Here is a 22,107-nt window from a genome sequence, read left to right on the forward strand (position 1 = left end):
GCTCAAACACTCCTCCGCGCAAGCCAAGATAGACTTGGTGCCAGATCAAGACGTAGCGTCGCCTCAACATCTTCAGTTAAGACACGTTTGAAGTATTTCGTCTCCTTCAGTGCCGGGACCGGAGTGCCAGCATCCGCTGAGCCCACGCTGACCATGGACGCAGGTGTGTTGGGGGTCTGAGGAGCTGTAGTGGTGACAGGGGTGCCGGCCGTGGAGAGCGACGTCGTCGAGGCATTGGAAGGATGCGCGCTAGATATACTTCCACCGAGTCCAGAGCCCAGCTTGTTCGCTCCAGGCATAGATCCAGACGAATGCCTGTTTCCGGCAGCGTGTTTCTTGGAAAGACGGGCGAGGGCAGTAAAGTCCTCATAAGAAGCAAGATCGGTTCTCAAGACGGGTTGGATCAGGTGGCTAAAGCTTGTTGGGTAGGTGGGTGACACGGGTTCGAGCGTCGTTTGGTGCGCAGCGCTATCAGGTGAGAGGCGGTCATCGTCTCTGTACTCGGGTCCTTTGACGAATCCCGGAGACGAGGGCGCGGTGGCGATACTAAGCTCTTCCCGTTCGATGGTCATCTGTTCCATGACGTGTTTGAGTTCTGTGAGCTGCTCTTGTTGAAATTTGAGGAGAGCCTCTGTGTCAGCCAACTGGGCCTTGAGCTGGTCGTTCTTCTTCTGGATCATATCGTGGTCCCGCTGGGCGTCCTCTTTAGCAGAGATGACCATCTTGTTAGCCTCTTCAAAGAGAGCTGTCGTCAGGTTCTCCAGCTCCTGCTCAATCTTCTTCTTTTCCCTCTCAACCTCTTCTCGCTGGCTCTGCTCCACAGCCAAGACAGCAAGGAGCTTCTTCTTTTCCTCCTCGACGGTTCGCTTGCGAACCCACACATCTCCGGAGAGCATCTCCCGCTGGGTGGCATTCCTTGCTTCGAGAGTTCTGATCTGTTGGCGGGCCTTGTCGAGTTCCGATCTCGTGGCAGAGAGGGTGTCGTCGAGGGTAGTCTGGTAGTTGATGGCGTTGATGAGTTTGGTGCTCAGAGTGGCGACCTCGGCGTTGAGGTCGGGGTGATGAGGTGTGGCATAGCCGCTGGCGTCGACGGCGGGGCTCATGGCGCGGCTTCGAGGGTCGGGTAGGGTGCTGAGCTCGGCGTCTTCGCCGTCGGGCGAGAGCGGTAGTGGGCGGAGGCGAGGCGAGGTGTTTGCAGAGGCGGACATGGAGGGGAGCTCCGAGGTGGAAGGAAACTTGCCAGGCATTCGTGGCGGTTGAGGACTGGGGCTCTTGGCGATGGAGGAAAGCGAACGGAAGTGGCCGAGGCTACGGGGGCTGTTGGAGGAGGGGGGCGGCGTAGAATGGCCTGCCCATCCGGCGACGGCGATGAAGCTGTGCCAGGCGCCATTAGCAAAGGTCATGACCAAGGTGAAGACCACATGGAGTAGCGGCACAGCCTGTGGTTACGTGAAGGCAGATGACGATGTGGAAGTGAGGAGAAGGAGGAGTGGTTTGCAGCAGCGGGAGAAGAACAGGGGCACAACGTACGAGTCCATGCTCAGAAGCGAACGTCACTGATACGAGCAACTGCTACGCGGAGTGATGTAGGGCAAGCGCCCCCGACAGGCGTATGTGGGAAGAGGTCTGCGTTCCGAAGCGATGCGAGACACCAGCGGAGCCAGTCGATGCAGTGCTCAGCCGTGTGTCTTGTCGTGGATTGACTTTTGGATTGGTTGGTGATTCGTACGTTGACGAGATTGCGTGGGACAGTGCGATGTGCTGGCACGCAGCAAGAAGCACGCAGCGCGTGGGACTAGGAAGCGGATTCGTGCCCGTCAGAGGAAGGAATTCCAGAGGAGAGCCGTGGTGGTGTGGTGGTGCGTGCCGGAGGTGACGTGAGAGTTTCTGCGTGCTATAGGTAAGGTGGAGGAGCAGAGCTCGGGGTATGGCGGATTTAATGACAGGTCCACATGATCTTGTTGTTGGTCTCTCGTCTCTTTGGTGCTGGGGACACCGATGATCTGGGGGTTTTCGGGGGTCGTCAGAGGTAGGTGGCGGATGAGATGTTGTCGAGACTCGCGCTGCCTGGATGGATGGATGGCTGTATGTATGGCGGGTGAGTGAGAAGAGAGGACGAGGGCCGCGATGCGGAGATGCAAACGACTAGGCAAGAGCAACTCGGGGCAGCTGCCGGACTTGACTCGAACTCGACCTGCACCTGCTTGGACCTGAAGAATCGGATGGGAAAGACATGGAGGAGCGAGCTGGAAAGAGGGGAACCCACAGGGCGCTTAGCCTGCCAGGTACACCCCAGCCCGTCCCTTCCTACTCTCTCAGCACGTCTCCCAGCACGAACCACCCCAACTCCCCGAGCGAGGAAGGCACAGAATTGAGGGACTGCGGTGTTTAGCCGAGATGGGCCTGGGCAGGCGGGACGCCCACAACGCCAAAGGGGCGTTTCTCCAGGGGGGCCTGTTCGGCTGTGCAGCCTCTAGCCCAGCGCCGGCGACCGTGCCAGCGCCTGACAAGGGACTTTGGCCCAGTGCCCTGTACTCCTTGTCATGTTTGGTGCTGTCAGGCCTGTGCCAATTCGCCCTCCAGCGGATCAAGGACCGAAACGACTCTCTGAGCCAAGTTACCAAAGTACCTTACGAGACAGACTGGAAGCCGGGCAGACAGAGAGAGACACTGTCACGCCGTCACCCGTACCCAGCCCACGCCCCTCCGCGACATCATGACACCATGACACCATGACCTTCTTGATTCAGTAGCTGCCAGGTTTCTGCCAAGTCTGTTCCAGCCCAACCGACTGATCACGCCTCGCCGTCATTTGATCTGCGGTGCCCATCTCCTCAACACCAGGCCACCAAGGCCCATCTTCCCAACAGAGAGACCTGACTTAAGGAAAAGACCCTTGGTGGGGATCATACGGACTTGTCGTCATGGTTTCCAAACAAGCGCAGGCTTCCCTTGTTTTCCTCTGGTCTTGAGGAGCGTCCGTGGGCCTCGGACGGGACAACGCCTCGCGCCTAGCACCTCGCACCTCGCACCCACGCGCCAGAGCTAGGCACAGCCCGCCCAATGTTGCATGCTGTTCGTTTTTTTTTTCTGGTGTGTTCTCGACTAGGCTCTTTTTCTTTGTCCTCGTTGCTTCTAGCGCCCCTCGCTCTCGCGCTGTCTTCCCGCGCACACTGGCAGGGAGGTCCAGGCCCCATTCAAGGCCCTGGACACGCCGACACCCACGCCCTCCCCTCCCAATCCAAGCGGCCCTCGGCCTCAGCCACGCCCAAACGGAATGCGAACATGTGCTCAATCTCCGCCGCGCAATCTCGCGAAATCTGACAGACGCGGGTTCCCTCTCGCATTCTCTCGCTCTGTGCGCGCGGTGCCTACGCCGAGACGCGACTGAACTGACTTTTGGTGTATCAGCCAAACAACCAATCCATGAAGCTGACAGCTGAGCAGGAGGAAGCGAGCGTGCAAACGAGCCGGCCCTTCCTTGCCTGCTTCTACCTACTCGTAATAGCTGGCTCCCATCGTTGAACGCATCCGGCTGACTCGGTTGCCCCATCGTATCGTGGTTGCATCTGATGGAGCATCGACAGGTGTCTGCGTTTCACCCAAGACAGGGCCGTGCTTTTCCCATATTTTCGTCTCTGGACATGCTTCTTCGTTTCCAAATCTCGTATCCTCTTGCCAGCGCCGAGAAGAATTTGGATGGGCACTCCAACACGATGTTCCGCCGGGAGACGGCTAGCCAGCTATACGATGCGAACGCTCGTACCTCATCCCTCACTGCAAATGGACGGCGGGATCGTCGGCAGCCCGGATGACAGGCATCAAGGGGCCGCATACATGTACTATGTAGGAGGGGGCGCAAACTGTTGATTCCTCTATCGTCTGCACGGCGCGCGTCAAAAAGCTCGCGCTCGGCGAGTGGCCCCGCGCAAACAGTGGCTGTCATATGTTCGGCCTGTTGCAGCCATTGGCGAAGACATAATCAAATTGACCCCTCCAGGGCATGCTTCCACCCATCTTCATGATCGTAATGTGCCGTACCTAAGGTACCTACCTGGTGCGAGACAAACATGACAGGACGGGACCTGCCATGCAGCTTCCCGACGTGGCTCGGACTTCCGTCATCGTGTCATTGTGCCCCCTCTCTCCCTTCCCCTCATCGGCCGCAGCACGCACTCGGTCCCGGTCCTCCTTCCCTTCTCCACGCTGGGGGCCAGCCGTCCATTGGATGGACTGTGACCGAAGCTCGTGAGGGGGGGGGCAACAACCTGCCATTGACTACTGCCGACTACTGCCGACTACTGCCCGTGGTTTCTTTCAGGTACGACTGTGCCATCCATCTCACGCAACCCCGCCCGTCTGTCCCGGACGCACCTTCTGCGGGGCCGATTTGGGGGCCCCGATTCGATTAGCGAGCGCACGCCTCAGACCAGCTGCTTTTTCTGGCCCATCAGCGGCATCAGGAGGCATCAATATAGAGCCAGTGTCGCTCCAGTATTGTGTTCACTTCCCTCTCGGCCTGGGGTACCGGCTCAAGATCACTGAAGAGACCGGCCAGACCACCGAGAGACAGTGGCAAGTGAGTGGAAGCAAGGCCCTTCGGGATAGTGGACAATGTATAAATTTCTGCGCGTTCCCTCTACATCTGTCGAACCAGACAAGGACAGAGAGAGAACCTTGTAAAAAACCCTCTTTCTGTAGAATTAATCAAAGCTTGCAGATCAAAAAGTCAGATCCAACCCATATTTCCGATCCCCTGATCGCTATACCATGCTTGGCCCATTGCCAGCCAGGGAGCATTATGTACAAAGTAGACGCGAGAGCAATATCGTGCAACGAGCAAATGGTATCCTGAGAGAGAAGCAAGGCGAGATGTGGTAGAGGGAAAAAAATAACGAAGAAAAAATGGCAAGATTGCCCCCCCGGAGGCCATAACCACCCATCACTTGTGAGCTGGCTCGTCCAGGTCATCGTAGCCCCCCGCCATGTACGGATTCCACTCCATCCCGGGGTAGCTCGTCGCGCTCATGAGCGGCGCGTCGGGGTCTTTGCGCGCCGCGTCCCGGTCCGTGACCAGTGCGTAGTCCTCGTCCGGGTCGTACAGTATCTTCTCCTCCTGCTCCTCGAGCCGGATCGACCGCTTGCGCTCGTCCTCCGTGTCCTCGAGCTCTGCCCGCGTGCTCTTGTCCCGGGCGAGTGTCGTCTTGGCCTGGTCGGCGCTGGCGCCCGCAGCCTCGGCTTCACGTCTTGCCTGGAGGGCCTGCTGCTCCTCGTTTGACCCGGCGCTGACTTGACTGTCACCTGTTATTGTCGGCTTCAGGGGCTCCATGGGTCTTCGCGGCGTCGAGTCGTAAATGTCGTCGTGATCCCCGTGGTTGGCGCTTTGCACGTTAATGTTGAGGTTTCTGCCTGCTGGTGTCGACGGATTCGAGTTGGACATGTTGCTGGTAGCTCGGGGCGCGCTGGCGGCAACATGCTGGGATGCCTGGATCTGACGCGGCGGTTGCTTCTCGTTCCTGGCCATGGAGGACATGCCCGTATCGATCGCAACGCTGTTGGCAGCTATTCCTTGTCCTGGCAGGTTTGTGAAATGCGGAGGCTTGGCGGCCTCATCGTGCCGTACATAGGGCTGCCGCTGCTGCTGCGCAAGCTGGTTGCCCTCTCGATGTTGGTTGTTCCTACCATCATACTGCATATTCTGCCCTCCGTACCCAGCCTGCTGTCGATCGAGGCCGAGGCCAACAGGTGGTCCAGAGTGCGTTGCAGGATGGCCGGCGTGAGACAGGGTTTGACTGGAACTACCCAAGGCTATGCTGTCACGGAGGCTAGCCTGCTGGCCTAGAGGAGGTGAGACGCCATGCCGCAGGGCTGGCTGGACCTGTTGCGTTTGACTGTAGGGACGATAGGGTTGTTCTGCCGAGAATTGTCTGCGGTTGCCAGTATTGTTACTCGGCTGCTGTTCGAACGATGGTCGTTGGAACCCCCCGGACACTCTGCGTCCGTACAAGTAGGGTGAAGGTTCGACGCTGCCCTCCCCGTGAACAGCCTCGTAACCCCGAGGAATTGGAACTTGATCGTACTGAGGTTCTATCAAGCTCCGCTGCTGCTGCTGCTGCTGCTGCTGCTGCTGCTGCTGCTGCTGCTGCTGTTGTTGACTTTGCGCCAATTGGTGAATAGGAGTTGAATACAGGTCTGCAGATGCATTCTGCATGGATCGTGGGCCCCCTAAGCCCTGGCCCATTCGGTCATGTTCCCCATGTGTGGCCGATGTGTCGTATCCGCCAAAATGGGCTGGCTGCGGTGGGCTGCGAGCGCCTCGCTGGTCCAACTCTGGCGATCGCCCATGTGGTTGATGAGGGCTGTTGAACGAGTTATGGCGTGGATCGATCTGCCCAGGCACTGGAACAGTGGCGGGCGACATTCGCTGCTGCTGATAAAGATGATGCGGGCCCATCTGCACATGCCCGTTTATAGGTTGAGGGTGGCTCAGCGGAGGTGCCTGGCCTTGTGCGAGATGATTTGCTGGCCCATGAAGGAGCTGCTGAGGCTGGCCATGTGCTTGCGCTTCCTGGTGCTGTCGCTGCGAGAATGACTGTTGCGGACCCTGTTGCGGATTCAGCGGCCGGCCCTGCATCGTTTGCTGATGTTGCTGATGAGAATTCGTTCGATAAGCAGCGAGGTCAGGCTGAGCCTGGTTGGCAGGAGGGAGCTTCGAGGAGCGCTTGAAAGCGTTAAATATGGACTTTGCCGACCTCTCCTTCTCAAGCTTCGGCTGTGACGCCTGCATGGGCTGCTGTGACGACTTGCCCATGAGCCATCTTGAGCGACGGCTCTCGTGGGGTTCCTCAGAGTTCGAAAACGCAACACCCGGTCCAAAGCTTTGCCTGGATGCCTGGGAAGGACCGTATCCATGATGGACTCCATGATGCCCCGTCGTCTGTGTTGTAAGCAACGGTGCCGACGCGCGGGCATGAATAGACGTCCCCGGCGGCTGATGCAGCCCCTCCGGGACGGGCGAAATGGAAACAGGCCGCTGCACTCGAGGATCGACCTGGGAGGACAAGTTGGGACTTGAATGAGTCGAGGGCTCTTGGAATGATCCCATAGACAGGTGCGATACTCGTCCATCCTGGAGCGATGTTTCGGATGGGGGTGGTTGATAGCCGTCATTCAGCCGAGGTGAAGAAGAGAACTGTTCTCTCGGGGGCAGCAAATCGGCTCCAGAAGACTGCTGCTGGATGGATTGCGCAGGCAGCTGGCCCAGAGTCTCAGGACTGGCGCCAGGTTGGCCCCTAGGGATCTGCTGTGTCTCGATGCGCTGAACATGTTGAACATGATCAGGGCTAAAAGGCATTCGTTCGGTTCCCGCGCCAAATTCTCGATGGGTCTGGTGGTTGACCGACGAAAAGTCAGGCGAAACATTTGGGCTGACCTTGTTGATCGTTCCAGTCGCGGTTGGTAGCCCAAGTGGCCGGGAATTCACATCAGGAACTGGCCGAGTGTGGACTTGCGACTGTGGCAGATCTCCATTTGGCTTTGCCTGCAAGGTGGCTGCTGTGGTCACGTTTGACTGTTCAGTGTCTGACCCTGCCTCATCTGTGTCACTGTTCACCTGCTGAACAGACACTCGCGTGTTGTCGGGGGCCTTTTGAGGGCCAGGAAAACTGCTCTGTCCACGTTGCTCGGGGCTAGCAACATCTGCAATGGGGTGGACAGGAGGTCCCTGGGTGCGGAAGGGCGGAGGGGACAGGCGGTTGACGTGTTGTGCGTCGCCCATTCCCGGTTGAAAGGCGGGTTGCGGAGAGGGCTGATGGCCAACCTGGCCCGCCTGAGGTTGCGGCTGTCGTTGAAACTGAAATTGCTGCGGTTGGTCTTGCGACAGCCTCTCAGGCTGGGGGTGAGCCCCACGAGGTTTGGATGAAGATCTGTTGCCCAAGAGGCCAGCCAAGAAGTTGCCCGCGGACGCTCTACGGCCACGGTCTCCATGCTTCACGTCATGTGCGTCACCTTGGTTCTGATATTGGGGCTCGTGGTCAGTAGCAGGCCTTGAAGTAGTTGTATCGCTTCTCTCCCTCCGGTGGTCGGCAAGTGGGCTGGGCACTCCGGGTTGGGTATTGGGAAGACCAGAGAGACGGCTCTGAAGAGAAGGAGCTGTGGACTGCGCAGTCATTGGCTTGGGCGGCTCCTCGACCTGACCCGAAGATCGGTGAAAGAATTTGCCCGTCAACGTAGACAGTCGCTTTTTGGGCGATTGATGACTGTGCATGCTACCCTCAGTCTCGTGCACATTGCTTGACGTCGAGGTCCGTGACAGAGTCGGAGGTCCCAGCCCACTACCAGGTGTGCTTCCAAAGAATGACCTCTTGCGTTGATGAGCAAATTGTTGTTGAAGCTGAGCATGCGTCTGGGGTTGTTCAGCAACATCTGAAGAGTCCGCCGTGTCATCTCCGCTGGCGCCTGGCGGACCGCCGCTGCTGGCAGGCTTGGAGCCCCTGAGGCTCATGAAGAAGCTGGACCGGCGCTTTTTCTTCCGGTCACGAAGCTCCTGCGTATCAAAGCTTGACTCCGAAACCTCATCTCCTCGCGCATCAACACCAGGTTGCTGTTCGAGACCACTGCTTTCAATGACAGAGCCTTTGCGTTCGCGAGAGGCGGTCCTGAACCGGCCACCGATCTCCTTGAAGATACCCGAACCCCTTCTTTCTCGGCCGCGATGGTCTTCAGGTGGCGGACCAACACCCGGGACCTGGAATTCGGATGTATTACTGTGTTGTAAGATCACATCTTCCCGGCTCGGTGGCTGCTGCTGGTACACCTGGGGTGGAAGATCCTGTGATGTCCGTGACATGGCTTGATCCAAGTGCTTTTGCGTCTGCTGCTGCTGCTGCTGCTGTTGCTGTGCTTGTTGTTGCTGCAACTGCTGCTGCGGGGGCGGCTGTTGCTGCCCGACTGCCCGAGAGAAAAGCTCCGGATAACGACGTGCAGATGAAGGCGGCGTCTCTGAAAACTTTTGACGAGGAGGCATTTGGACAGCAGAGCGTTGCTGGATCGGAACCGGATTCGTGGCACCAGTCTCCTTATCAAAGCCGAAATACGCCTGACTGGTATCAGGAGCATGGCGGCTTCGGCTAGCTGGAAGCAGAGGTTCGGACAAGTGCGACTCCTCAAGTTTCCAAGGCCCTTGCGGTGGAAGATGCTGGACAGGATTACCGCCAGGTATGTTTTGACCGAGAACACCTGGCTGGGGCCGCATGTTCTGGTGTTGCATCGGCGCTGTCCGCCGATTCTGATACGGCGCGGGTTCTGCCACGGGCGGCTTCTCCGGATCATCACCGACATCAACCTCAGACGAAGCATAGGAAGCAGGGCGACCAAGACTGGAGGCACCTAGTGTGTCTCCTGCAAGCCCTTGCTGAGAATCACGGGTCTGCGTCCCAGTTCCAGTTGGAAGGTCGCCATTCTGTTGGGCGACAGCACTGTTATGCTGCTGCTGCTGCTGCTGCTGCTGCGAGGACAGAGTGCTGGGGCCAGCGTTGGCATCAAGGGTGGATGTCCTCGAGAAATTATCCATCTCGTCTTCATCAAGCGAGAAGCGTTCCTTTGCTCTGCGCGCATAATTGATGCCAAAGGTGGAGCTCCGTCTAATAGGAGGCAGCCCAACGAAGGAGGAGTTGCGTTGTGGTGAGGTCTCTGGCGGAGCCTGTTGAGTATGGGTGGCATTGTTCCGAGGAACCTCTGAGGATGTCGCTCTTTGCGTCGTCGTCGGGCCAGAGGCAGGCTTCTTGCTGGCCCCGGATGGCATCATGCGATATGGCTCGCCAGGAGCCTGCGGCTCTACCACGACCCAGTCGTCATCACGATCGTCAGCAGGAGCAACAGAACGGCCGTTTGGAATACTTGAGGGCTGTGAATGGTCGAGGTCAAAGTCATTCTCTTCAAATAAAGGCGTCGCATTGGTCGGATCCCACGAGGGCTGCGTTTTACTGATAGGCTGTGGGATCTGTACGCTGTCGGCTGCATCATATTCATCATTGGTGTTGTCGTCATGCTGCGCCTTGCGCAACGAGTGTGTGTCCGACACCGGCGACACCAATTCTGGTTGGCTGTCTCCTTGCGCATTGACTCCGTCCGGGGGAGTGCGCGGCCGTGGTTGCGAAGTAGCCCACAGAACTCCGGTTGAGTTTGGGAAAGTGTCCAAGGGAGACAAGCGCAAAGGTTGAGGAATCTTAGGGGCCGAGCTCGAAACAGTCGAGAGGCGCCTAGGCTGGGGTGAGTTCGATTGTGGGTCGGCGTCGCCCTTCAGACCCGAGGATCGTGGTCCAAGGCTAAGACCCCATGAGGCGCGGCGATCATTTCTGGCTTTGGCTTGAGGCGGAGGCGGCGATGAGGAGGAGGAGGACTCTTCGTTCTGCAAAAACAATCGGGCATTAGAAACAAGGCACCTCAAGAAAAGTCATTGTGGAGATTAAAAGCCGTCAAGGGAAATACATGATCGTGTAGAAGAAGTCGTGTCATTCTTTATCCATACACCGTGCCGTCATCCGAGCCAGCCGCGCAGAAAGTAACATAGACCGGCCGGTGGCTCATGGCTCAGGGTCCAGGGCTCGTGGCCCATGTTGTCCGAGTCAAGTCATGGTCACGGCCCTGGCCTGTATGGGGGTGCTAAATTAAGAATCGTCCGACCATCAACGTAGGAAATAAAGATGATGAGAGAAGAGGCATGTCCTGTGCAGTAACCCTGGTAAAGAGGAATGATTAAGGAAATACCTTGTCGCCGCCGCGAAGCTTGTTCTTGCCCTTGCTCAGCAGTCCCTTGCCCGCCTTGGCCGCCCCGAGCAGAAGCTCCTTGCCCTTCGCCCCAACTTGACCACTGGAGTGCTTGAAATCGCTGGAAGGAGAATGTGAAGCTCCTGTCCCCATGTTGCTCGTGGAGGGCCGGCCAGGTGCACCTGGAGTCGCGTTCGGCGAGCTGGCATTCAGATACTGCTGATAGTAAGGCTGCTGCGACGCCGATGGTGCGTTAGTCGGCGATCTCTGTGCCGATGCACTGCCTGGAGGTGCCGCAGTGATGGACGTGTGGTACGAGGAGGAGGCAGCACCGTGCTCCGCATGCTGTGACTGCAGACTGACAATCCAATTGTTGAGACCCGAGTCCGTCGAAGCAAACTGCGCTCGCGTCTCATTGTACTTGGCGATTCTGTCTGCGGGGCTTGGCAAGTCAAGAATCTCCCTAAACGATAATAACTTTTGCGCCGACTGTGTCGACTGCGCTGGAACGTGATGCTGCGTCGGTGAACCTTCTGCCTCGGGGCCTACTGCAAGGGTGCGCTCTGCTAACGCGGGATGACCTCCGGGGGAAGGGAGCGGAGAGGTCTGGTCCGACGTGGAGACCTGTAGTCGCTTCTCGTCTGCCAGCGATAGGCGTCTCGTCTTGGGTTCTGGTTCTCCCTTGAAGGGCGGCGGCTTGTCGGACGCTGCTGAAATTGGAGAAGGTGGCTCAGGGCCGGCCGAATCCTGCTTTTCCAGGGGAAGAGTGCTGACTTGAGAGACTTGATGGGATACTAGAGCCGTATTGTCCAAGATACCAACCTGTGACTTGTCGGCCAGCCTCGAAGGAAGCTCGTCCGCCGCACTGGATGGTGGCTTGTCGTCATCATTTGTTGGCTCCTCGGGATTCCCAATGGAAGGCGCGAGAAGCTGAGAATGTTGAGAAGACGGGCCGCTGCTGACATCGACGGCGAACTGCGGGGCCGAGGCAACAGCGCTGCCTTGCTCCGCAGACTGCGGTTGATCCTCGTTGCCAGCCTCCCAGGAGAATCGACGTGGGAGCAGATTGACTTCAGGAACCGCAGCAGGGACATGGACGGGCTCTCGTCGAGGACTGCGGGGGCTCAAAGGCGGAACTTCAGACACATCGCGCGGTGATGAGAGCATGGTCCCATCTGTTGCTGGAATCGCAGGAGCAGGAGCAGGATCAGCATCGTCCTGTTTGCTGTGAGGTGGTCTGTCCTCGGGCCCAGACCAGTAATCGTCATAAACGCCATGAAGATAGGTACTTTCCCGACCAGCCTGGCTGGGCAACACTGAGAGGCCTCCTTTGCTGTCTCCTGTTGCATCGTGATCATGCGTGGGACGGACTGGGCTTAAAGTTCGGATGATCTCCTCCCTCAATTTATCGCTCTCCTTGATTGGCGAGGGAGAGTTGATCGTGCTCAGGGTGGACTGTCGCTCAGGAGCGGCAAACTTCTCGGGTGGGTCATCGACAGGTCGAGTTTGCAGAGCGGCCAGCGTAGGTGACCATCCCTCAGGCGCGGGGGAGAGAGAGAGAGATGCAATGGGGCTAGCAGTGCGCTGTACGTGATCGTCCGAGGCTGTCACCGACCCAGGCCCTGAAGTGGATCGAAGCCCCTTCAAGGGGACAGGCTCGAAGGCCGCAGGGGAGCCGCCCCCGTCGTCGGAAACTGCTGGCATGTTTGATCGTTCAGTCGGCGCACTTTCGATGGGATTCACTGCGGGCTCAGTTTCCGCCGATGGGGTCGCAGTCTCGGTGACCCAGCCACCAGGAAATGATGGGCGTTTTTGTTGAGCTCGCTCAGGGCGGGAAGGCTCGCGACTTTCGATTTCACCAGTCGGGGATTCTGTCACATTCGAAGTCGGCGCCGCCTCGGCTGTGACTCCACCTGGCTTGGGCGAAGTATCCTGAGTTGGCTGAGTTGGCGATTTGGTCTGATCAGTGCTCAGGATCGTGGTCGTATCAGTCCTCGGTGGTGTGGTCGACCGATCCATTGCGGGCAAGGTTTGTGAGGCTAAAGGGAGTTGAGGGGAAGGCTCGCTTTCCTCTGGCAGCGTAGGCACTGGGGGCGCATTCGAGGTCAGAGGTGGTTTCGCGAAGAAATCGTCGCCGAACATGGACATGCGCGCCAGATCTGGAAGCTGAGGGCTCGTGGAAAATCGTCGAGGCTCTTCCTGGGCCCTTGCAGCGTTCCTGCTTGCCTGCTCGACGGTTGAAGTCGGCGAAGAGGCCTGGTATTGGCGGGAGGGAAGAATGGCTTGCGGCTCAGCGATGACTGCGGTACTGAATCGCTCGGTAGGCTGAGGCTGCTCAACAGGAGCAGGTGCTGATCCCAGCACTGATGCCTGTTGCGTCTGTCCTTGGTCGAGCTTTGAGGGGGAAGGTGTCCGATCGAATCCGTCGTCGCTCCTGCCACCCTGAACAGTATCCTGAGATGTTCCGGCGGGGGAGGTGCTGCTGCCTAGACTGGTGTGGGCCGGAGTTGTGCCTTCATTATGAGCAATCGAGCGTCCAGGCTGAGAAGCGACAGACTCCTCCACATCCTTGCCAGCAGCATGGGATGACTGCGGATTGGCTGCAATCGTATCCTCTTCTGAACGGCGAAAGACACTCGAGGGTAGGATCGTCTGCTGCTGGGCTGCTTGGGGCTCGCCCTGACTGATACTGCTCTTACGCGGAGGAAACCCCGAGGGCTCTGGAACAGTGACGGGCGCAGTGATAGCCCTAGAGCCGGCGGACTGAGGCGAGACGACCGGCCCTGTGCCCTGACTATAAACTGACGAAGAAGGCTCGGGGCCCGCTGGGGACTTGATTTCAGGTGCTGCTGTCGTTTCGCGAGGCTGCTGCTGTTCCGCTTGTGACTGCGACAACTGCGATGACACCTGAACCGGCTGCGTCTGAATGTGCAGGCTAGGCTGAGGACCAGATGCATATCGATGGCCTACTTGAGGCATCGGCGGAGGCTGATTCCATGTTTGGCTGGACAAGCTGGTCTGACGTGAACCGATGGGTCGCAAGGGCGGCACAGGCACAGGCTCGGGTTGCTCGTCAAAATCGTCAGCTCCCCAGTCGTCACCGTCATAGTTCTGCGTCTTTGCCTCCACCCATTTCCTCGTCTTGGTTCGGTTGACGTTGGCGCGATACGGGGCGCTCGTTGGCGTTTCGGGGCTCCTGAGAAGAGGGTGTTAGAAGGGCTCCGATTATGACTGGAGAATTGGTGCGACCAAGGGATCGGAGGGCAAGGGTTCGGAGGGCGATGGCGCGGCGTGGAGCAAGGCTGAAGAGAACTCACATGGGGCTATTGGCCCTGTGATAGGGGTTTTGGTATGAGCCGTCCATCCCGTCGGCGTTTGGTGAACTCGAAATGCTATCTCCTCATGCTTTTCGACGAGCGCGGGAAGCAATTGGGTAGTGTCGTAAGACGACCGCGACAACGAGAGGGGGGGGGCCTCCTCTCGAGTTTTGAGAAACTCGTTTGTCCTCGGTGCCGACGATGTAGCGATAATAATGATAATACGTTTGCGGTGCAAGTTGCGCGACGAGCCTGACGGCAGGCTTCCCAACGAATGGCAGAGGTATAGGTTGGAGAAGAAGAAATGGGCTTCGACACGAGGATCTCTGGGTTGGGTTACGTACGACCGGCGTCACGTTGGCCGTGGTTCGTCACCCTGCCACCCTAGTACGGACGGCACAGCTGGGATTCGCAAGACTCGGCAGCACGAGGGGAGCTGCTAGGCACGCTACAACGGGGCTTCACAGATGAGCTGGGGGCTGTTGGTGCTATTATTATTATGATTACGGCGGGCGGGGCGCGAGACAGTAGGTGCTGTTGGAGATCCTCAAGTCACACTACTGCGCGAATGTGCAGCAGAGGAACCTCCGAGTACCTAAGGTGGGCACCGAGGTAGGTTCAGCATCCCCGTCCCATTGCCTGCCAACAGGCAGAGGAGGATCAGATCGGCATGGGGACGCCTGCAATCAAACCCAGAGCAACAAAGGTAGGGGGGCGAAGCTTTGGCGAGTTGTCAGCTCCCTCCTAGACAGTTGGCGTGGCGCAGTCTAGGTCCATCCTTCACGAGGCATGTGGGAGCCAGCAATACATGTCAGCAAAGCTCGCGTTTGCTGAAGGGCGAAAGTAAGGGAATGCATGCAGCATTACCTGGATAGCCGGCAAGCTATCAGTACCTTTACAATGAGATGATGGGAAACTTGTCTGCTCAAGCCACAGCGTCTGTGCCATGGAGGTACATGTACCGAATGTGGCTCAACATCAGTCGCGCGAGGTGGCTTAGGTGGCTTAGGTAATGGTGGGACGGGCCACTCATGTCGCCCCGCTAGAGGAAACAAGGAGTTACGGGGCTCTTGGAAAGCCCGCCAGCAGAAACACCACGTTTGCAAAGGAGCCAAAAGGCCAACCAGAAGCCAGTTCCTGTCGCCAGCCTGCATCTTGGGCTACCCTGACCTTACCACTACTGCGCTTCTTCTACCCTTTGAAACTGACGCGGCCGACACCGAACTTGAGAACACGAACTTCGCCAGGCATATTCGATTCACCTCACGATCTTTGCTTTGCGCCTTTTGACACCTATCGCCGATTTTAAACTTTGCCGCCGCTCCATCCTGCGTTGCCAGGCCACGTCGCCGTACTTTTCGATATACCCCTTACACTCCACGTATCCAGTCGATTACTTGGGCACCTCGTACTCGCGCCTACATTTTTAATACACTTTTCGCCATTGATAGCAAGAGGCGCCAACGGGACAAGACTCGAAAAGCCAACCCATCAAACACCATCGTATTAAGCAATTCGCACCGTTCAAGCCAAACACCTGCCTACGCTCGCAGTCGATTCGCCACCATGGCCGTCGCATCAATCCAGGACCGCACCTCGGAGTTCAAATCGGTCCTCGCCCAGGCGCAGCGTCGCCAGGCGTCCAGTAAAGTCGGCGCGCAGCGCAGGTCTCTTCTGACGGACCAGCAGAAGGCCGCCGCCAACGGCGATGGACGACCCAGGAGATCGGACTTTGCCCGCCAAGCGGCGCAAATCGGCAGGAGCATCACAGGCACCATGGGAAAACTGGAAAAGTTGGCGACACGTAAGTGACGGGCTGCTATCGGTGGACTGGCCAGGTCGCAGGCATCTTTGCGACCGTGGGATCCGAGCTGACATTTTGTGCCGCGCAGTTGCCCGCCGACGAACCCTCTTCGACGACAGGCCTGTCGAAATCAACGAGTTGACGTTCATCATCAAGCAGGACTTGTCCTCCATCAACCAGCAGATCTCGCAGCTCCAAGCGCTGACAAGGACCCAACACCCAAAGGCCGACCAGGAGGGCGAGCACAACAAGAACGTCGTGTTCCTTCTGCAGGGCAAGCTCACGGATGTGTCGGCCAACTTCAAAGACGTGCTGGAGGAGCGTACGAAGAACATACAGGCGTCGCGGTCGAGGACAGACAACTTCATCTCGTCTGTTGGGCAGCACACGCAGCCACCTATTCAGCAATCGGCATCGCCACTCTATGGCACGCCAAACAGAGGAACGCCGTCTCCGGGAGCTGACCTCCTGTCGCTGAACCCCGCGAGTGACCAGCAGCTGCTCATGATGGAGGAGGCGCAACCGCAGAACAGCTACATCAATCAGAGAGGCGAGGCCATCGAGGCTATTGAGAAGACCATCGGCGAGCTGGGCAGCATTTTTGGACAGCTGGCGACGATGGTATCGGAACAGAGCGAGATGATCCAGAGAATTGACGCCAACACGGAAGACGTCATAGACAATGTCGAGGGCGCGCAAAAAGGTATGACGTCTAGGCTTCCGAACTTGCCCGGAGCGCTTTACGGAATGCAGGCTAATCCGAGTATAGAGCTGCTCAAGTATTGGGGACGAGTATCGAGCAATCGCTGGCTCGTCGCAAGTAAGTCGTCCTTAACCCCTCCAATGGATAATCTTGTGACCATGTGCTGATCGAGCTGGCAATAGAAATGTTCGGCGTGCTCATGATTTTCTTCCTGTAAGTTGGCATGCGGTTCTCGCTTTCCCACATGGTGTCGTGCATCCATGGCTGACTGAGTGACAGACTCTGGGTTCTCATTGCAGGTTAAGAGCGCGCTGGGCCGCGCGTGGAGTTGAGTTCCTTTTGTACTACCAGCATTGTACTGCCGCACCTTTGGAGCGCCATTTTTGGTTAGAGGCTGTTCGTTATAGATATCATAATCAAGCAAGGCTCATGTTCAGGATGCCTACTTTTCTCCCAGCCGGAAGAGCCATGCGATTTGTCCTCCATGTACACAGGGTCAGGCCTCCACAGCCCCGCGGCTCCGGAAGAATAGCGGGCGGGACCTTAGAAACGAGGAGGAAGCAACCCAATGCTCACACTCTCACCATACTTAATTAGTCAAGACACTCCGGAAAAGGCATGACTCAAGGAGCGGGGGACGGCGCAAAGGCCGGCTCCTTGCTCCCCTTCGCCCAGAGTGCATCAGAGGAACATATCACGGAAGAAACCTCGCAGGCCAAGATCCCGACACCGAGCATATTCGTTCGCTCATCTAGTCACGTCCGTTAAGGGGCCCCACGTTGGGCAGTTCAGCGTGTCACAAGCCTCTCCGGGTTACCCAACGTGACCCCCAACTAGGCGACATGGCCGCCGCTACTAAGCTGCACGGGGGCGCACCAAGCGCCAAAAACTCGGCCAAGCTCAGAGCCCACCGCCAGGGCGAATGGAGGGGGCGCAAGCATCAACCCGCGAGAAAAATAAAACAACGTCGGCGGAACTGACCCCGAGAGGTGGCCCGTAGTGGAGCGAATTCTCCATGAATGGGGTCCCGCCTCTCCCACCAATGCGTACCGATGTAGACTCGATTGCCAGGGGGAGGGGCCAGGGGCAATGTGATGCGCGCTGCGACGGCCATCGTCATTGCAAAGGGGGCGAAGGAGAGGCGGGCGGGGGCCCAGAGGGCCTCCCCTCAACTGGAGATTGAGAACTGGGCGTTTCGCACCCGGCGTCGGGTTGATGAGGACCGCGGCTGTTTGTGGTGGGATTGATAACCCAGAGCATGCCCGCGGTCCTTTGCCTGGCTCGAGTCGCGTTTCTCTTCTTCGTTTATAATACCCAAATCCCATCACGACCCCTCTGACCCCGCTGCGAACTACCCCGCCCCCGCCAAAACAACACATTTACCCATATCTACCTAGCAAACGACATCATGGCCGACCAGACTTTCAAGCTCAACACAGGCGCCAGCATTCCCGCCATTGGCCTCGGTATGTTGATCGCCTCATGAATCCCACTGGAGTGTTTCCATGCTTACAGGGAAATCCAGGCACCTGGCAGGGTGAGGCCGGCAAGGTCAAGGCGGCCGTCTCCTTTGCTGTCCAGAACGGCTACAAGCTCGTTGACTGCGCTTACTGCTACGCCAACGAGGACGAGGTTGGCGAGGGCCTCAAGGACGCCTTCGCCGCCGGCGTCAAGCGTGAGGACATTTTCGTCACCTCCAAGCTTTGGGGAACCTACCAGACCAGCGATGCCCGCGTTGAGGAGGCTCTCGACAAGAGCTTGAAGAGCCTTGGCCTCGAGTACCTCGACCTCTACCTCATTGTGAGTGCTCCCGTTGATGAGGGGCCTCCGGCCTAACGTCAATTGGCGCTGTTTTCACGCAGCGAACGTTCGATTGACAGTGCCCCAGCACTGGCCCGTGGCCATGAACCCCGAGGGCAACCACGACAGGTTCCCCACCCTCCCTGACGGCTCGCGCGACCTCATTCGCGACCACAAGCACACCGACACGTGGAAGTCGATGGAGAAGCTCCTCGACACTGGCAAGGTCAAGGCCATTGGTGTCTGCAATGTGAGTCATCCACCGGCCTCCCCAATCCTGGAACCCCCGGATGAGCTGACAGCCCCCTGTGTAGTACAGCAAGCGCTACCTCGAGGAGCTCCTCCCCGTGGCCAAGGTCGTCCCCGCCGTCAACCAGATCGAGAACCACCCCAGCCTGCCCCAGGACGAGATCGTCAGCCTCTGCAAGGAGAAGGGCATCCATATCATGTCTTACAGCCCCTTCGGCAGCACAGGCGGCCCCCTCATGAGCGCCCCCGTCATCGTCAAGATTGCTGAGAAGCACGGCGTCTCCCCCGGCACCGTCCTGCTGAGCTACAACAGTGAGTTTTTTTCTTTTTTTCTTCTTCTTTTTACTTTGCCTCTTGCGCACTCCTTCCAGTCGGGCGCATAAGATCCCCATGCTAACCGCACCCCGCCAGCCTCCCGCGGCAGCACCGTCCTCCCCAAGTCGACCTCGACCGACCGCATCAAGGCCAACCTCCAGACCATCAAGCTCGACGACGAGGACCTCAAGTCCCTCAACGACTACTCCGCCGACCTCGCCGCCAAGAACGAGTTCAAGCGCTACGTCTACCCTCCCTTCGGCATCGACTTTGGCTTCCCCGACAAGTCGTAGAGACTCTTTTCTTCTTTCGTTTTGCTGGGAATGTTGGCATGACGTGTGGAGAAAAATGTAAGATTCCCAAAGTCAAAAGCATAGAGCGACAGATAGAAATGATTGCATTGTACACAAACAAGCAACGACCCACAGCGCCTGCGTGATTATCCTAATGCCATGTATTTCGTGCTTGCGTTCGGCGCGCCAGACGTATTTAATTTTCTGTTCTTGTACACCAAAGTTCTCATGACGCCCGCTCATCATGTCTCCTCTTTGACTGACCATGTTCCCATTACACCTCCTCGTCGCATGTTTTATGCTGTCAAATCGACCATGACCTTGAGCACAAGATTGCCTTCGTCGTCCTTGACGCGAGCGGCCATGCCGAAGGCGTCGGCAATGTTGGCAAGACCCTGATACCTGTGTGTGACCAGTTTCTGAAGCGAGGGCAGGCCCACGGGGTTGCTCGCGATGAGGTCAATGGCCTTGGGGTAGCAGTTCGCGTAGCGGAAGACACCGACAAGGTCGACCTCGCGCAGAGCCGCTGCCGAGATTGGCAAGGTCTGAATGGGAGTGCCCATGCCGATGATCATGACCCTGCCGCCGGGTCTCGTGGCCTGTGTATTCGTAAGCAAAACGGAAATTCCGTAGAGAATAGGGCCGCACAACGCACGTAAATGGCCGTCTGCATGCAGGTTTCTACACCGGTGCACTCATATGTGGCAGTCACCTCTCCAACGGCCTTGCCCTGAACTTGTGCCTGCTTGACAAGGTCCGCAACCTCCTTGGCGTAGGCAAGTTTCTCCTCAATGGCTTGTGGCCTCTTGGGCGGGACGACGATGCCGGCGTCGGCGTAGCCGTTTGCTGTGGCAAAGTCTACACGATCGGACTGGATGTCGGCAATGACGACAGTCTGTCCTGCGGCTTTGCTGACAGCCGCAACGAGCAAGCCTACAGCACCAGCTCCCAACACAAGCACCGTGGAACCGGAAGGCAGGTTGGCGCGGTTGCGGGCATGCATCGCGACAGAGAGAGGTTCGACCAAGGCGCCAAGTTCGAGGGACACGGCATCGGGGAGCCTGTATGGTGGTAAGCTTGGGTCCAACGCTTTCCCTATCCAGGCGGCCACCTACTTGTGAACCCATTTCGCGGGGTGGTTCACCCTCTCCTGCAGCGTGCCTTGCGCATGAGGGTTGGCCTTTGCAGAGCTGCGGAACTTCATGCCTGGGCAGATATTGTAACGACCCTGAGCGCAGAGATCGCATGACCCACAAGGCAGGCCGACTTCAAGGGCTACGCGATCACCAGCAGCCAGGCTCGTAACAGCTGAGCCAACAGCAGTGACAGTGCCGGCGGACTCGTGGCCGAGGGTCAAGGGCTCGCAAACGATGATGTCGCCGTTACGGTAGTGAGAATAGTAGTGAAGGTCGGAGCCACAGAGCCCTGTGGCCTCGACGGCAATTTGGACTTCATCGGCAGAGGGGGCAGGGAGATCGCGGTCTTCCTGTAGGGAGTCAGAGAAGGATTGTTACTGCTTGTTGAGGCAGGGCGTGGAGCTCACAACTCTAAGATCCTTGGCGCCATGAAGCACAGATGCTTGCACTTTGGAATCAGCCATGGTTGGATATCAAGATGATGTACTGTTTGGGTGTGTTGTTCAAGGATCTGTGGCAGGTGGGTGTCGATTGTTGGCTAGAGATTGTGTTGCCAGGTGTGTCGTTGTGGAGGTCTTTGTTGCTCGAATTTCTGGGTATCTCACGATGTCGATCAAGCCTTCCAAAAGTTGGGAAAACGGAAAGAAGGCCGCGTTGATGGACCGGGTCATTCAAGTAGGCAGAAAATCAACTGGGGACAAATCGGCCGGCGAAGAAGTGACCGAGTGGATGGGGCGAGGGGCACCCGTCCATCGGTCATTTTGACCCCTCCTGGAGCTCCGAACGCTGACTTGAATGCCCAGCAGATGACGATGCCCCTCTAGAAACATGGCAAATCCGGGGACCAGTAACCGTGCGGAGACATTGTCGGCGGATTCTGCCCAGTTATCCGTCTTGGGAGGCTCCGTAGCCGGCGACCATGTTTGGAAAAAGGATAGGATCAGACGAAGGAGTGACAAGGCTAGGCCTGTGGGTTGGGGGGCGAACCAGGCAAATGGTGCAAAGGCGGGCGAGCCGCGCTTGAGGGGCAGTCGTCCCTGCAACGTCACTGGCCACCCCTTGCTCCTGCCCCTCCCCACACTCCACGGGGCCATATCGCTAGGGCCTCCACTGACCCCCACCGACCCCTCCATGCCCCGCCATCGCTATTGCTCCTGCCCTTCTGCCCCCCAAACGTGAGCTTGTCTTGAGGTTATGACTTTGATCACGATCCTCGACCACGCCCTGACTTGGCTTCCGAACTCCGTGCACTGCCAGCTACTACATTTTTTTTGCGTCTGCCGATACCTTTCTGTTTTCAGAGTCATTCTGGGGCCATTTGTCAGACACTTGAATTGTCTCCCACCCCTCTGCCTCTTGCTCTCTTCCATAGCTCGTCTAAGCCTGTCTCGCTCCAGAAGTCAATCATCATCATGGCCGCCAAAATGTTTTCCCTCGAGGGGCAAACCGCTCTTCTCACCGGCGGCACCCGTGCATTGGCCAATCCGTCGCCATTGGCCTTGCCGAAGCTGGAGCCAACGTCCTGCTCGTCCAGCGCGACACGGCCGTAATCACACCCGCGACGCCATTCGTGCCCTCGGCCGCACCGCAAGACTGCGGGGGGAAAATAGCGCGGCGCCAAAGGAGAGGCATGAGTGGGGGGGCCTCCCGAGTGGCACAGACCCCACCCCGGTCAATGGGGCGGGATCCAGGGCGGACCCACCCAAAGGTCCCGGAGGAAGTT

General features: G+C 58.0%; 5 protein-coding genes across 5 annotated transcripts in view; 2 read left to right on the forward strand and 3 right to left on the reverse strand.

The window, feature by feature from the left end:
* VDAG_04948 (uncharacterized protein) overlaps positions 1 to 1,403 on the reverse strand; it is a gene marked incomplete at its 5' end in the record, with an annotated part of 2,706 nt that extends 1,303 nt beyond the window's left edge. The window contains one exon of the mRNA XM_009654552.1: positions 86 to 1,403. Coding sequence (XP_009652847.1) covers positions 86 to 1,403 — 1,318 coding nt within the window. The remainder of the gene's footprint in view (positions 1 to 85) is intronic.
* Positions 1,404 to 4,497: 3,094 nt separating this feature from the next.
* VDAG_04949 (uncharacterized protein) lies at positions 4,498 to 14,131 on the reverse strand (the record flags this gene model as incomplete). The annotated part of the gene is made up of 4 exons (XM_009654553.1): positions 4,498 to 10,408; positions 10,768 to 13,733; positions 13,791 to 13,963; positions 14,085 to 14,131. 4 exons carry the CDS (start codon positions 14,129 to 14,131, stop codon positions 4,943 to 4,945), a joined length of 8,652 nt encoding a protein of 2,883 aa, XP_009652848.1. The 3' UTR covers positions 4,498 to 4,942.
* A 1,046-nt stretch (positions 14,132 to 15,177) lies between these two features.
* On the forward strand, positions 15,178 to 16,895 carry VDAG_04950 (integral membrane protein sed5; the record flags this gene model as incomplete). Its single annotated transcript, XM_009654554.1, has 5 exons — positions 15,178 to 15,888; positions 15,977 to 16,591; positions 16,658 to 16,708; positions 16,774 to 16,804; positions 16,871 to 16,895. Exons 1-5 carry the CDS (start codon positions 15,651 to 15,653, stop codon positions 16,893 to 16,895), a joined length of 960 nt encoding a protein of 319 aa, XP_009652849.1. The 5' UTR covers positions 15,178 to 15,650.
* Positions 16,896 to 17,999: 1,104 nt separating this feature from the next.
* VDAG_04951 (GCY protein) lies at positions 18,000 to 19,248 on the forward strand (the record flags this gene model as incomplete). The annotated part of the gene is made up of 5 exons (XM_009654555.1): positions 18,000 to 18,057; positions 18,117 to 18,391; positions 18,480 to 18,641; positions 18,706 to 18,952; positions 19,052 to 19,248. The coding sequence occupies 5 exons, from the start codon at positions 18,000 to 18,002 to the stop codon at positions 19,246 to 19,248; spliced, it is 939 nt and encodes a 312-aa protein (XP_009652850.1).
* Positions 19,249 to 19,544: 296 nt separating this feature from the next.
* On the reverse strand, positions 19,545 to 20,848 carry VDAG_04952 (sorbitol dehydrogenase; the record flags this gene model as incomplete). Its single annotated transcript, XM_009654556.1, has 4 exons — positions 19,545 to 19,847; positions 19,904 to 20,309; positions 20,364 to 20,734; positions 20,792 to 20,848. 4 exons carry the CDS (start codon positions 20,846 to 20,848, stop codon positions 19,545 to 19,547), a joined length of 1,137 nt encoding a protein of 378 aa, XP_009652851.1.
* Positions 20,849 to 22,107: the final 1,259 nt, after the last annotated feature.

Source organism: Verticillium dahliae, genomic scaffold (assembly GCF_000150675.1).
Source record: "Verticillium dahliae VdLs.17 supercont1.8 genomic scaffold, whole genome shotgun sequence".
Classification (NCBI taxonomy): Eukaryota; Fungi; Ascomycota; class Sordariomycetes; order Glomerellales; family Plectosphaerellaceae; genus Verticillium; species Verticillium dahliae.